The sequence below is a fragment of the Mizuhopecten yessoensis genome, unplaced genomic scaffold (genome assembly GCF_002113885.1).
Source record: "Mizuhopecten yessoensis strain PY_sf001 unplaced genomic scaffold, ASM211388v2 scaffold6113, whole genome shotgun sequence".
In the NCBI taxonomy this organism is placed as follows: Eukaryota; Metazoa; Mollusca; class Bivalvia; order Pectinida; family Pectinidae; genus Mizuhopecten; species Mizuhopecten yessoensis.
In genome coordinates this window covers 494,727-509,628 of record NW_018406386.1, presented here as the reverse complement: position 1 = coordinate 509,628, position 14,902 = coordinate 494,727, and the positions used below count along the sequence as shown (strand labels likewise).

At 40.8% G+C, this 14,902-nt stretch overlaps 1 protein-coding gene across 1 annotated transcript in view; it reads right to left on the bottom strand.

Moving 5' to 3' along the window:
- Window positions 1-14,902, bottom strand: part of LOC110451514 (extracellular matrix protein FRAS1-like) — a 187,604-nt gene that overhangs the window by 25,514 nt on the left and 147,188 nt on the right. The window contains exons 34-48 of the mRNA XM_021499579.1: window positions 14,110-14,290; window positions 12,649-12,963; window positions 12,094-12,273; window positions 11,695-11,819; window positions 11,233-11,373; window positions 9,962-10,219; window positions 7,636-7,728; window positions 7,200-7,350; window positions 6,855-7,078; window positions 4,740-4,838; window positions 4,291-4,459; window positions 3,987-4,067; window positions 3,341-3,510; window positions 878-1,001; window positions 446-657 (exon numbers count right to left, since the gene is read on the bottom strand). Coding sequence (XP_021355254.1) covers window positions 446-657; window positions 878-1,001; window positions 3,341-3,510; window positions 3,987-4,067; window positions 4,291-4,459; window positions 4,740-4,838; window positions 6,855-7,078; window positions 7,200-7,350; window positions 7,636-7,728; window positions 9,962-10,219; window positions 11,233-11,373; window positions 11,695-11,819; window positions 12,094-12,273; window positions 12,649-12,963; window positions 14,110-14,290 — 2,523 coding nt within the window. The remainder of the gene's footprint in view (window positions 1-445; window positions 658-877; window positions 1,002-3,340; window positions 3,511-3,986; window positions 4,068-4,290; window positions 4,460-4,739; window positions 4,839-6,854; window positions 7,079-7,199; window positions 7,351-7,635; window positions 7,729-9,961; window positions 10,220-11,232; window positions 11,374-11,694; window positions 11,820-12,093; window positions 12,274-12,648; window positions 12,964-14,109; window positions 14,291-14,902) is intronic.

Genomic DNA, 14,902 nt, shown 5'->3' with positions numbered 1-14,902 from the left:
GACTAGACTGTAGATAGTTAGGTGTGATTAGGGGGACCGACTAGACTGTAGATAGTTAGGTGTGATTAGGGGTACAGACTAGACTGTAGATAGTTAGGTGTGATTAGGGGGACCGACGAGACTGTAGATAGTTAGGTGTGATAAGGGGGACAGACTAGACTTAGATAGTTAGGTGTGATTAGGGGGACTGACTAGACTGTAGATAGTTAGGTGTGATTAGGGGGACAGACTAGACTGTAGATAGTTAGGTGTGATTAGGGGGACAGACTAGACTGTAGATAGTTAGGTGTGATTAGGGGGACAGACTAGACTGTAGATAGTTAGGTGTGATTAGGGGGACAGACTAGACTGTAGATAGTTAGGTGTGATTAGGGGGACCGACTAGACTACTGTTAGTTAGGGTGTGGCTAGGATGTTGTTAGGGTAGAGGTTAAAGGTGCTGTACCTCGGAGGTCTGGCCCGGACCAAACGTGATCTGGCTGGAGCTAGGTATGTAATCTTGTCCGGGGGTTGCAGAGGGTATGTCGTACAGTCTTGTGGCACACCACACTACTGTATTGTGGGCAAGGTCAGCACCACTGCGCAGCACATCAACCTCAACATCACCAGCATCCTCATCAAAGTGGAATTTCGGCAAGGCAAGGCGCACTATCGACACTGTCATACATACATAACAAACATCATCTTTAACAGATTTCATGAGAAAATTAGCAAATATCAAGACTTTACATGCATCGAAATTTCATTTAAACTAATGCTTCATAATTTTCCAAAAAGAAAAATTTCTTCACATAGTTTTGATTTTAATATTTTCTATAAATATTATATACCAATGACAAGAATTTGATGATTTTTAAGAAAAATAAATAATGTATACCATCGTTTGGTCCACTGATGACGACAGTTGCCTTGGTGACTGGCCCCAAACGACAGTTGGCTGAAGGATCAGAGATTGACAATTCAAACTGCTCTGCTGTCTCATATTCACTGTCATCCACAAGCTTGAAAATAAACCATAAAGGAATTAGTTAACTAATAGGTACATAAAACTACTTATATGTGTCTAGCTATATCTTAACATCAAAACATGGTGATAGAATTACAGAATAAATACACAAGATCATAATTATCTTCATAATTCACTTGTATGCATTGATCATCATTCAAAAAATAATATATCCAAGAGTCCTTGCCAGGAAAATAAATAACGACAGACAAGCATACACTAAAACAATGTACTTGTTTGTAAGGGATCAAATAAAGACTAATAAAACAATGTACTTGTTAGTAAGGGATCAAATAAAGACTAATAAAACAATGTACTTGTTTGTAAGGGATCAAATAAAGACTAATAAAACAATGTACTTGTTTGTAAGGGATCAAATAAAGACTAATAAAACAATGTACTTGTTTGTAAGGGATCAAATAAAGACTAATAAAACAATGTACTTGTTTGTAAGGGATCAAATAAAGACTAATAAAACAAGTGATATCTAAAAAAAACACCATCACTTATCTATATAAATAGGCATTTAATTTCTGAATGGGATAGAAGTTGACATTTCACTTACACATACAGTGTATTACAAAAAACTATGTGCTTACAGATTAACACAAATGTTTTATATGTAAAATCTGAAGGAGAAACAAAGCCAGAAAGAAAGCTATATAGAGAAGTACAAACAAACTGTTCATTCATTTGAAAAATGTAAAAAAAAAGCACCTCTTGTTTCTCTTTTCAAATTCTACTTCCTAAAGAACAATTGATCCATTTGGTGTGACTTAACACAGGATTCTTGTGAAAGCGACATCACTTGATACCAGGTATGTGTTAAACAGTCAGTAAATCACTCAGCCCTATATCTTCATCACCTACCTTAACTTGATACCAGGTATGTGTTAAACAGTCAGTAAATCACTCAGCCCTATCTTCATCACCTACCTTAACTTGATACCAGGTATGTGTTAAACAGTCAGTAAATCACTCAGCCCTATCTTCATCACCTACCTTAACTTGATACCAGGTATGTGTTAAACAGTCAGTAAATCACTCAGCCCTATCTTCATCACCTACCTTAACTTGATACCAGGTATGTGTTAAACAGTCAGTAAATCACTCAGCCCTATCTTCATCACCTACCTTAACTTGATACCAGGTATGTGTTAAACAGTCAGTAAATCACTCAGCCCTATCTTCATCACCTACCTTAACTTGATACCAGGTATGTGTTAAACAGTCAGTAAATCACTCAGCCCTATCTTCATCACCTACCTTAACTTGATACCAGGTATGTGTTAAACAGTCAGTAAATCACTCAGCCCTATCTTCATCACCTACCTTAACTTGATACCAGGTATGTGTTAAACAGTCAGTAAATCACTCGGCCCTATCTTCATCACCTACCTTAACTTGATACCAGGTATGTGTTAAACAGTCAGTAAATCACTCGGCCCTATCTTCATCACCTACCTTAACTTGATACCAGGTATGTGTTAAACAGTCAGTAAATCACTCGGCCCTATCTTCATCACCTACCTTAACTTGATACCAGGTATGTGTTAAACAGTCAGTAAATCACTCGGCCCTATCTTCATCACCTACCTTAACTTGATACCAGGTATGTGTTAAACAGTCAGTAAATCACTCGGCCCTATCTTCATCACCTACCTTAACTTGATACCAGGTATGTGTTAAACAGTCAGTAAATCACTCGGCCCTATCTTCATCACCTACCTTAACTTGATACCAGGTATGTGTTAAACAGTCAGTAAATCACTCGGCCCTATCTTCATCACCTACCTTAACTTGATACCAGGTATGTGTTAAACAGTCAGTAAATCACTCGGCCCTATCTTCATCACCTACCTTAACTTGATACCAGGTATGTGTTAAACAGTCAGTAAATCACTCAGCCCTATATCTTCATCACCTACCTTAACTTGATACCAGGTATGTGTTAAACAGTCAGTAAATCACTCAGCCCTATATCTTCATCACCTACCTTAACTTGATACCAGGTATGTGTTAAACAGTCAGTAAATCACTCAGCCCTATATCTTCATCACCTACCTTAACTTGATACCAGGTATGTGTTAAACAGTCAGTAAATCACTCAGCCCTATATCTTCATCACCTACCTTAACTTGATACCAGGTATGTGTTAAACAGTCAGTAAATCACTCAGCCCTATATCTTCATCACCTACCTTAACTTGATACCAGGTATGTGTTAAACAGTCAGTAAATCACTCAGCCCTATATCTTCATCACCTACCTTAACTTGATACCAGGTATGTGTTAAACAGTCAGTAAATCACTCAGCCCTATCTTCATCACCTACCTTCACTTCACAGGAAGCTGTGCTGATTCCCGGTGGAAAGACAACTCTGTAGAGATTGGTGTTTCCGCGGGTGATATAGTCGGAGCCGGACTGTAAGTGGGTTAGGTGACTCCCTCTCGCTGTGAGTGGTATGGTGAAACAGATGACCGACACACTTGACCCTATGTCACCTGTCACAGGTAAGATGGAACAAACTGTATAAGAATGCTGCGACCAAGTCAAATAGCTCGTATATATCTAATAACTACACCAAGACACCATCAACCTGCCATCTTAATTTCATTCTGCCTTATTAACATGTATCATTCCAGCTGTAGGATATTTAATTCTATACTTTAAACATTTAAAAAGCCTTTAATGGGGTCTAGAATGTTACTCAACTTGAGATGTCACATTACATCAAAACAAATTTATCTGTACATGTATTTATGCGTTTATTTTAATTTTATATTTGTAGTAATTGAATACTATTACTTTTATACAACAGAAGTCAAATTAGGACAACCCATTATACCACATTTCAACCAATACCTTTATCTGTAAAAAACTGACAACATCTTATACATTGTACAACATTTGACTATTACTATTGTCTGCGTTGTTTTGAGGGTCTGTGCTAGACACCAAACCATAATGATCAACACACCTGTCCTTGTAAGTATGGCAGACAGGTAACCATCGCTCTCATTGACATAGAAGATTGGCTGCTGGAACTGGATCACTGGTTCTGGCAAAAGAAGGATTCATATTTTTTAACTGCAGATTCTACTCGACACATCTTTTTGAAATAGCCAATCCAGTTGTTAATATTTTTATAAATGTTGAATATTTGAGGTTTCCTTTCATAACTAAATTTCATTTTCCATTTCAGTATTTCATCACCTGCTATAGTTTTGCTGACCTCTTTGACAGTTAAGGTTTTACCAGTAATGGACAGGGAGAGCACGTACCATCCTCTGTGTCGTAGATAGTGACCTGTGTGCGGGCACGGCTAGGACTGACAAGGGAGTACACCGGCTCCACCAGGTCTACGTAGAACCGCTCCGGCCCCTCGTAGATAGAATCGTCATTGACGATGATACTACACACCTTCGTCTCCTGCCACTCGTCAAACTGAACCTGGAGAAGTGGTATTGCAGACATGTTTAACGTTTCCATGTAACGATGGTGATCTCTCCATTTTATTACAGCTCCAGTCAATACATTGATGTCATAAAATCGTTTCAGATTTCAAATACATTGTATTTTATTTTCGACGTTGTATAAAATTTAGATTTCTAAATAATTGTTGTGTTGCTTTATATCCATTGACATTTTGTTCAATGAAGAAAACAAAATTTCTTTTAATAAAGGTAAAAATATTCTATAATTTTCTTTTTTTCTGCACTGCTGAACAAACCTGGCCAGAATGTTGGACAAAGTCATGTGTGCCAGGCCGGGCTCTGACATTCTCAGATGTGGCTTCCTCTGGTTGCGTCCTGCATGTCACTATGGAGTACTAGGTAACAAAGGTAGACAACTCCATTAGTTATACAGTAAGCACTTTGGTTTTAAATGAGCTGTTAGACCAAAAAATATTTACAAGTTGCACTATGAACTTTTGCAATGATTACATTAGCACTGAATTGTATGACTCGCCTGTTTCAGGTTACCTTTCCTCATCACAAGGTTTAGATAATGACTCACCTGTTTCAGGTTACCTGTCCTCGTCACAGGGGTTAGATAATGACTCACTTGTTTCAGGTTACCTGTCCTTGTCACAGGGTTTAGATAATGACTCACCTGTTTCAGGTTACCTGTCCTCGTCACAGGGTTTAGATAATGACTCACCTGTTTCAGGTTACCTGTCCTCGTTACAGGGTTTAGGTTATCACTCACCTGTTTCAGGTAAATTTTCTTCGTCACACGGTTCAGATATTGACTGAACTGTTTCAGGTTACCTGTCCTCGTCACAGGGTTTAGATAATGACTCACCTGTTTCAGGTTACCTGTCTTCGTTACAGGGTTGAGATTATGACTCACCTGTTTCAGGTTACCTGTCCTCGTCACAGGGTTTAGATAATGACTCACCTGTTTCAGGTTACCTGTCCTCGTTACAGGGTTTAGATAATGACTCACCTGTTTCAGGTTACCTCCGCTGTCCTTGTTACATGGTTTAGATAATGACTCACCTGTTTCAGGTTACTTGTCCTCGTTACAGGATTTAGATAATGACTCACCTGTTTCAGGTTACCATTCCTGTCACAGGGTTTAGATAATGACTCACCTGTTTCAGGTTACCTGTCCTTGTCATAGTGTTTAGATAAGGATTCACCTGTTTCAGGTTACCTGTCCTCGTCACAGGGTTTAGATTATGACTCCCCTGTTTCAGGTTACCTGTCCTCGTCACAGGGTTTAGATTATGCCTCACCTGTTTCAGGTTACCTGTCCTCGTCACAGTGTTTAGATTATGACTCAACTGTTTCAGGTTACCTGTCCTCGTCACAGTGTTTAGATTATGACTCAACTGTTTCAGGTTACCTGTCCTCGTCACAGGGGTTAGATAATGACTCACCTGTTTCAGGTTACCTGACCTCATCACAGGGGTTAGATAATGACTCACCTGTTTCAGGTTACCTGACCTCATCACAGGGGTTAGATAATGACTCACCTGTTTCAGGGTACCTGTCCTCGTCACAGGGTTTAGATAATGACTCACGTGTTTCAGGTTACCTGTCCTCGTCACAGTGTTTAGATAATGACTCACCTGTTTCAGGGTACCTGTCCTCGTCACAGGGTTTAGATAATGACTCACGTGTTTCAGGTTACCTGTCCTCGTCACAGTGTTTAGATTATGACTCAACTGTTTCAGGTTACCTGTCCTCGTCACAGTGTTTAGATTATGACTCAACTGTTTCAGGTTACCTGTCCTCGTCACAGTGTTTAGATTATGACTCAACTGTTTCAGGTTACCTGTCCTCGTCACAGTGTTTAGATTATGACTCAACTGTTTCAGGTTACCTGTCCTCGTCACAGTGTTTAGATAATGACTCACCTGTGTCAGGTTACCTGTCCTCGTCACAGGGTTTAGATGATGACTCACCTGTTTCAGGTTACCTGTCCTCGTCACAGTTTTTAGATAATGACTCACCTGTTTCAGGTTACCTGTCCTTGTCATAGGGTTTAGATAAGGATTCACCTGTTTCAGGTTACCTGTCCTCGTCACAGTTTTTAGATAATGACTCACCTGTTTCAGGTTACCTGTCCTCGTCACAGTGTTTAGATAATGACTCCCCTGTTTCAGGTTACCTGTCCTTGTCACAGGGGTTAGATAATGACTCACCTGTTTCAGGGTACCTGTCCTCGTCACAGGGTTTAGATAATGACTCACGTGTTTCAGGTTACCTGTCCTCGTCACAGTGTTTAGATTATGACTCAACTGTTTCAGGTTACCTGTCCTCGTCACAGGGGTTAGATAATGACTCACCTGTTTCAGGTTACCTGTCCTTGTCACAGGGGTTAGATAATGACTCACCTGTTTCAGGTTACCTGTCCTCGTCACAGGGATTCTGATCACTCCCGCTGATTCTGTGATGTTCGTCACCTGCTGCTCAAAGCTTATTACAGACCACATGATGTGGAACTCGTTATCAGGAATATGGTTCGGCTTCTTATCCATGAGGTCAAAGGTGAAACTGTCCTCCATTTCTGTAACATCTCCCGTCAAAACATACTGGATCTGTCCATTGTTGACATCCTCTGGAAATTCAGATGACTTATTTCAGTGGCATACTGATTACATAGTATCATAACAGGATTCTCCAGATATAAGTAGGCAGTATCAGATTTTACACAAAATTCAGTAACCGTGAGTATGTACCTTGAGTGAAAGAATAGATGGCCACAGTGGGGTTGGACGTTTTCTCCAGTCGACCGTGACGTGGTGTGTGGGTGACTAGGAACACAAGATCGGAGGGGGAAGTGTCGATGTCCACAGCTTGTAACTCCCGAAATGTAATCAGATTATAGGCCTGGAAAACAAATGTTTATAGTGACAATACTATCATCTGGCCTCGGTTATACAAGTCTGCAAATGTCGACATGTATCTTAGTGTAGGCTCCCTTAGTATACACACTCTCATTGGCTGTTACGAACGGTAGCTATTCCACCATAGAACTTATTGAAATATACTTCCTATCATTATTTGTAAAAGAAGTAGATGTTATTGCTTGAAACCTGTTTGAAATATTTATTGAATTTAGAGTACATTATAAGAAAAAGTATTGGTGTGTCTGAGTACATTAGCCAAACTTACGTTGCCATCAGAGAGTTCCAGGAACTGAAGACCTCGGTTGACTTCCAGTACTGGACTGCCATCATCCATAGGTAAAATCTCTATCTGAAATTCCTGTAAAATAAAAAGGCATCATTTCAAAAACAGAAAAACCTTTATGGTACAGCCCCCTAACAACAACCTCTATGGTACAGCCCCTTAACAGCAACCTCTATGGTACAGCCTCCTAACAACAACCTCTATGGTACAGCCCCTTAACATCAACCTCTATGGTACAGCCTCCTTACAACAACCTCTATGGTACAGCCCCTTAACAACAACCTCTATGGTACAGCCCCCTAACAACAACCTCTATGGAACAGCCCCCTAACAACAACCTTTATGGTACAGCCCCTTAACAACAACCTCTATGGAACAGCCCCCTTACAACAACCTTTATGGTACAGCCCCCAAACAACTGCCTCTTTGGTACAGCCCCCAAACAAAAACCTCTGTGGTATAGCCCCCTAACAACAACCTTTATAGTACAGCCCCCTAACGACAACCGTTATGGTACAGCCCCCTAACAACAACCGTTATGGTACAGCCCCCTAACAACAACCATTATGGTACAGCCCCCTAACAACAACCGTTATGGTACAGCCCCCTTACAAACTACATTGTTTGCAACATTTTTTCACCAGATAACCTACCCCAGGGTCTGACTGTGGTAAACACCAGATAACCTACCCCAGAGTCTGACTGTGGTAAACACCAGATAACCTACCCCAGGGGCTGAGCGTGATAGACACCAGATAACCTACCCCAGGGGCTGACTGTGGTAGACACCAGATAGACTGTGGGAGTCACCAGATAACCTACCCTAGGGGCTGACTGTGGTAGACACCAGATAACCTACCCCGGGGGTTGACTGTGGTAGACACCAGATAACCTACCCCAGAGGCTGACTGTGGTAAACACCAGATAACCTACCCCAGGGGGTGACTGTGGTAGACACCAGATAACCTACCCCAGAGGCTGACTGTGGTAGTCACCAGATAACCTACCCCAGGGGCTGACTGTGGTAAACACCAGATAACCTACCCCAGGGGCTGACTGTGGTAGACACCAGATAACCTACCCCAGGGGCTGACTGAGGTAGACACCAGATAACCTACCCCAGGGGCTGACTGTGGTAAACACCAGATAGACTGTGGTAGTCACCAGATAACCTACCCTAGGGGCTGACTGTGGTAGATACCAGATAACCTACCCCAGAGGCTGACTGTGGTAGTCACCAGATAACCTACCCCAGGGGCTGACTGTGGTATACACCAGATAACCTACCCAAGGGGGCTGACTGTCGGAGTCACCAGATAACCTACCCCAGGGGCTGACTGTCGTAAACACCAGATAGACTGTGGTAGTCACCAGATACCCTACCCTAGGGGCTGACTGTGGTAGACACCAGATAACCAGGGGCTGACTGTGGTAGACACCAGATAACCAGGGGCTGACTGTGGTAGACACCAGATAACCTACCCCAGGGGCTGACTGTGGTAGACACCAGATAACCTACCCCAGAGGCTGACTGTGGTAGTCACCAGATAACCTACCCCAGGGACTGACTGTGGTAGACACCAGATAACCTACCCCAGGGGCTGAGTGTGGTATACACCAGATAACCTACCCAAGGGGGCTGACTGTCGTAGTCACCAGATAACCTACCCCAGGGGCTGACTGTGGTAGTCACCAGATAACCTACCTAAGGGGCTGACTGTAGTAGACACCAGATACCCTACCCCAGGGGGATGACTGTGGTAGACACCAGATAGACTGTGGTAGACACCAGATACCCTACCCCAGGGGGATAACTGTGGTAGACACCAGATAGACTGTGGTAGACACCAGATAGACTGTGGTAGTCACCAGATAACATACCCCAGGGGCTGACTGTGGTACACACCAGATAATCTCCACCAGGGGCTGATTGTGTTAGTCACCATTTAGCCAACCCCAGGGGCTGACTGTTGTAGACACCAGATAACCTACCCCGGGGCTGACTGTGGTAGACACTAGATAACCTACCCCAGGGTCTGACTGTGGTAGACACCAGATAACCTGCCCCAGGGGCTGACTGTGGTAAACACCAGATAACCTACCCCAGGGACTGACTGTGGTAGACACCAGATACCCTACCCAAGGGGGATGACTGTGGTAGACCCCAGATAGACTGTGGTAGTCACCAGATAACATACCCCAGGGGCTGACTGTGGCAGACACCAGATAACCTACCCCTGGGGCTGACTGTGGTAGTCACCAGATAACCTACCCAGGGGCTGGCTGTGGTAGACACCAGATAACCTACCCCAGGGGCTGATTGTGGTAGAAAAATGTCTCCTCTGTGGTGATCTCTCTGCATGGCAAACATGGAGGTTGAGCCATCTGTTACAGTGAAAGAGAAGTTATCTTCCCTTGTCTCAGAACCATCATGTTGGTAACTGACTCGGCTGTCATAGATGTCCAGCATGGTGAAGGTCAATGTTGTTCGGAACTCATCACCATCCTGAAGGTCAAGGCTGCCATGGAGAGGTAGCTGAATAACTTTGAATAAAATATGGTCCTCCTGTGGAAGAAATTGTTGAAGGAAATTACATAAATCCCTTGATCATGTTCCTCATTACACAATAACATCAATCCCTTGATCATGTTCCTCATTACACAATAACATCAATCCTTTGAACATGTTTCTCATAACACAATAACATCAATCCCTTGATCATGTTCCTCATTACACAATAAGATCAATCCCTTGATCATGTTTCTCATTACACAATAACATCAATCCCTTGATCGTGTTTCTCATTACACAATAACAGCAACCCCTTGATCACGTTTCTCATTACACAATAACATCAACCCCTTGATCATGTTCCTCATTACACAATAACACCAATCCCTTGATCACGTTTCTCATTACACAAAAACATCAATCCCTTGACCATGTTCCTCATTACACAATAACAGCAATCCCTTGATCATGTTTCTCATTACACAATAACAGCAATCCCTTGATCACGTTTCTCATTACACAATAACATCAATCCCTTGATCATGTTCCTCATTACACAATAACAGCAATCCCTTGATCATGTTTTCATACACAATAACAGCAATCCCTTGATCATGTTCCTCATTACACAATAACATCAATCCCTTGTTCATGTTTCTCATTACACAATAACAGCCATCACTTGATCATGTTCCTCATTACACAATAACAGCAATCCCTTGATCATGTTTCTCATTACACAATAACAGCAATCCTTTTATAAATTATACAATTATATTGATTCTTAATCATATTTCTCAATTTACAATGTGGGGTTAAAAAATAAGCAATTTAAAAATAACTTGTTACCTGAAAAGAATTAAACATTTAGAATATTTCAAGTGTAGAGGTAGGGCGGGTTGACAACTGGTGACCAGATAGCTCATTGGTAAGGGTGTCCCCTAGGGTTTGGAGGTCTGGAAATCCCGGTCTGGCCCCATTTCATTTCCCTGTTCTGTTACCTTGGTGCCATCATAACTTGTTTCAATTTGTGTGTAAATGGACAAAATAAGAAATGTTAAATTTACCCTTGTGTCCTTGTCTACAGCCTTAAGGTCAAACTCTGTGATGACCTTGCGGATCCCCTCCTGGACCCTCATCCCGTTGTTGGTGACGACAGGAATCTCATCATCTACAGGGTTGATGGCAATGCTGAATTTGTGTGTCACCTAAAATATAATATATAGACTCAGATACATATAGATCTGCAGGATATTTTTCTTTCTAGAGTTTGAACATTTGAAAATGTATTTACCTGCTACTCAACAATCACGCGAGAAATAGAGTGATTACAATGTATTTGACAAATGAATTAGCTAACATTCTGAAGATGTTACATATGTAAGTTCCATATTTCTCGGTAAGCCTTTTCTCAGTCTTACCCCATTAGTACCTTTCCTCAGTCTTACCTCATTAGTACTTTTCCTCAGTCTTACCTCATTAGTATCTTTCCTCAGTCTTACCTCATTAGTACCTTTCCTCAGTCTTACCTCATTAGTACCGTCAGTGACAGTGAAGGTGAAGCGGTCACTGTAAACCTCCTTCGGACTGTCGTGGACATACAACACACAGCTAGCAGCCAGATCTGACTGAGTGAACTCTGATATTGGCACTCCTGTTAAATCATAACGGTCACCCTTGATTACAATCTACATATATATAAATACATCTTTATCAGAACAATTCTCAAGTCATAAACCATTATACAGAATGGATTTTGAATAGTGTTCATTCAAAGTTTAACAATAGTCCTGAAAACTTTCATATCAGTGTTTTGATATATTCCAAAGAGAATAATCTTCCGAATTGTATAAGTTGAAAAATAACTTCATTTGACAGCTACACTTTTAACAACAAGATAAGCCTACTAGCATTGGTAATCTGTCTACCTTGGTTGTCTGTGAGCTCTAAGTGTCCTAACAGTGGGGCGGACAGCAGGAAGTACTGTAGTGATCCAGGCTCCGAATCCACATCAGTAAATGACAGGTGGTCGGTGGTGATCTTCACGTCAGCCCCCTCAGACACGACAAGCTCCCTGTTAGCTAGCATCTGTGGTGGGATACGGTCCTCTAAAATAAACATCAATCAATTTACAGCACAATCATTTATATCATTGCCAGGTTGTATTTTGAAAAGATGTATTTTATACTATATGAAGCTAGGTTAAAAAATTACTTTTTAACCTCTGTGGAGCTATAGTGAAAATCTTTTATCCTCTACAGAGCTGCAACCTCTATATAGCTGTTGAAGGTGAATGGTCTTGAAGCCATTCAAATTATGTCAAAATCAACTATTACGCCATTCCAAACTACATGTAGTAGCGTTTTGAAGAAAAGAAGAAAAAAGTTTATGATAGACAGACGGACACTGTGTCATGACATAAGTTCATTCACACTTCGGGCAGCTAAGTGGAATATCTGTTAGTGACTGGATTTAATACAAACCTAGCACTGTTATGTAGAATATTTGGTCAATAAGAAGATTGCCCTCTGGGTCTGACACATCAAATTTAAAGGTAACCACACCAGTTGTCTCCCCTGCCATGTTTTGGTAGTCAAGGAGACCATTATCAATGTCTGCCTGGTAGAAGTGTCTGATTGGTCCATGGATGGAGACAGTCTGTGGTTCAGGGTTACCAGATCGGTTGAGTCGTAGTCGACCATTCACAGGATCCCTTTTGATTATGTACCTTATACGAGCATCATTAGAGTCGATGTCTGTAGCCTGCAAGTCCTTAGACTTAATAGGAGTTATAGACCCTAGAATATAAAACACCAGTGTTAGCTTCTTGTGTGACAGGAGTGCTCATAATCTCAAACACTAAAGGAGTGCTAACAATCACAAACGCTAAAGGAGTGCTAACAATCTCAGACACTAAAGGAGTGCTAACTATCACAAACACTAAAGGAGTGCTAACCATCTCAAACACTAAAGGAGTGCTAACAATCTCCGACACTAAAGGAGTGCTATCAATCACAAACACTAAGGGAGAGCTAACAATCTCAAACAATAAAGGAGTGCTAACTATCACAAACACTACAGGAGTGCTAACAATCAACAATACGAAAGGAGTGCTAACAATCGCAAACGCTAAAGGAGTCCTAACAATCTCAGACACTACAGGAGTGCTAACAATCACAAATGCTTAAGGAGGGCTAACAATCTCAAACACGAAAGGAGTGCTAACAATCAACAATACGAAAGGAGTGCTAACAATCAACAATACGAAAGGAGTGCTAACAATCAGAAACACTAAAGGAGGGCTAACAATCTCAAACAATAAAGGAGTGCTAACAATCTCAGACACTAAAGGAGTACTAACAATCACAAACACTAAAGGAGTGCTAACAATCTCAAACACTAGAGGAGTGCTAACAATCACAAACACTAAGGGAGTGCTCACAATCAGAAGCACTACAGGAGTGCTAACAATCACAAATATGGAAGGAGTGCTAACAATCTCAAACACTAAAGGAGTGCTACCAATCACAAACACTAAGGGAGTGCTAACAATCTCAAACACTAAAGGAGTGCTAACAATCACAAATGCTTAAGGAGTGCTAACAATCAGAAACACTAAAGGAGGGCTAACAATCACAAACACTAGAGGAGTGCTAACAATCTCAAACACTAAAGGAGTGCTAACAATCACAAACGCTAAAGGAGTGCTAACAATCACCAATACGAAAGAAGTGCTAACACTCACCAATAATGCTAAATTTAATACAAAACTATCTTAGAAACATCAGTGTCTTTTTTTCCAATAATGTATTTTTCCTGATTTATAATTTCAATATTTTTTCCCGATTTATTATTTCAATAATATATCTTACGTTATTTACAAAATAAATGCCTTGTATAAAATATTGTCAGCAACCTGAAATATAGCAGTTATGACTATGTACCTGAGTTCACCCTAAGACCTCTGTTTATTGATATCCGTGGAGTTTCATCATTCACCATGCCAATTATAACGGATAGCGTTTTCTTGTCGGTAAACTCTCCGTCAGTGAGCGACAAAGTGAAGGTGTCGCTGGGAAGCTCCCCGCCATCATGACGGTATACCAAGAGTTCATCAAGTACATCCTTGAATGACAGGGTAAAAGAAATAAAAATAACATTTTAATTTGGACAGCAAATCAAACAAACAACTGTACAAGGTCACCTATTTCACCTTTGTCCAACAGTACTACTATGGAAAATATCAACAAAAATACTTTGATATATTTTAATTGAAAGGCCATCTATCTCAATTTTTATATACACAAGAAAAAAAATGTTTTATGGAAAAGAATATTGTTGTGTAAAAAATATAGTAGTAAAGAGTTGATTCAAAAGAAAAAAAAAGAACTTTTCTTTCAAAATCCTATTATAAACAAGAGGCCCATGGGCCTTAACGGTCACCTGATATATTTATACAGAGAGTTGATTTCGTTTTTAACATGAACAGAAATATTATTCAAAGTGACAAAAAACAATAAAACCACCTTATTCAATATCAAGCATACAGATTTCAGACTAAAAAGGATTTGAAACTAGCACCTCTGATTCTAAACAAGGAAAATGAAGAAATTTTAGCACACTGACTCCCTTGAGCCCCACCCTACAGCCCTTGGGGGTAGGGCTGGCTCAAAATTTTCAAAGTATCAAACTGTCAACTCAAGGTTATAATTCCAATCAAGTTATTAACATGTAATA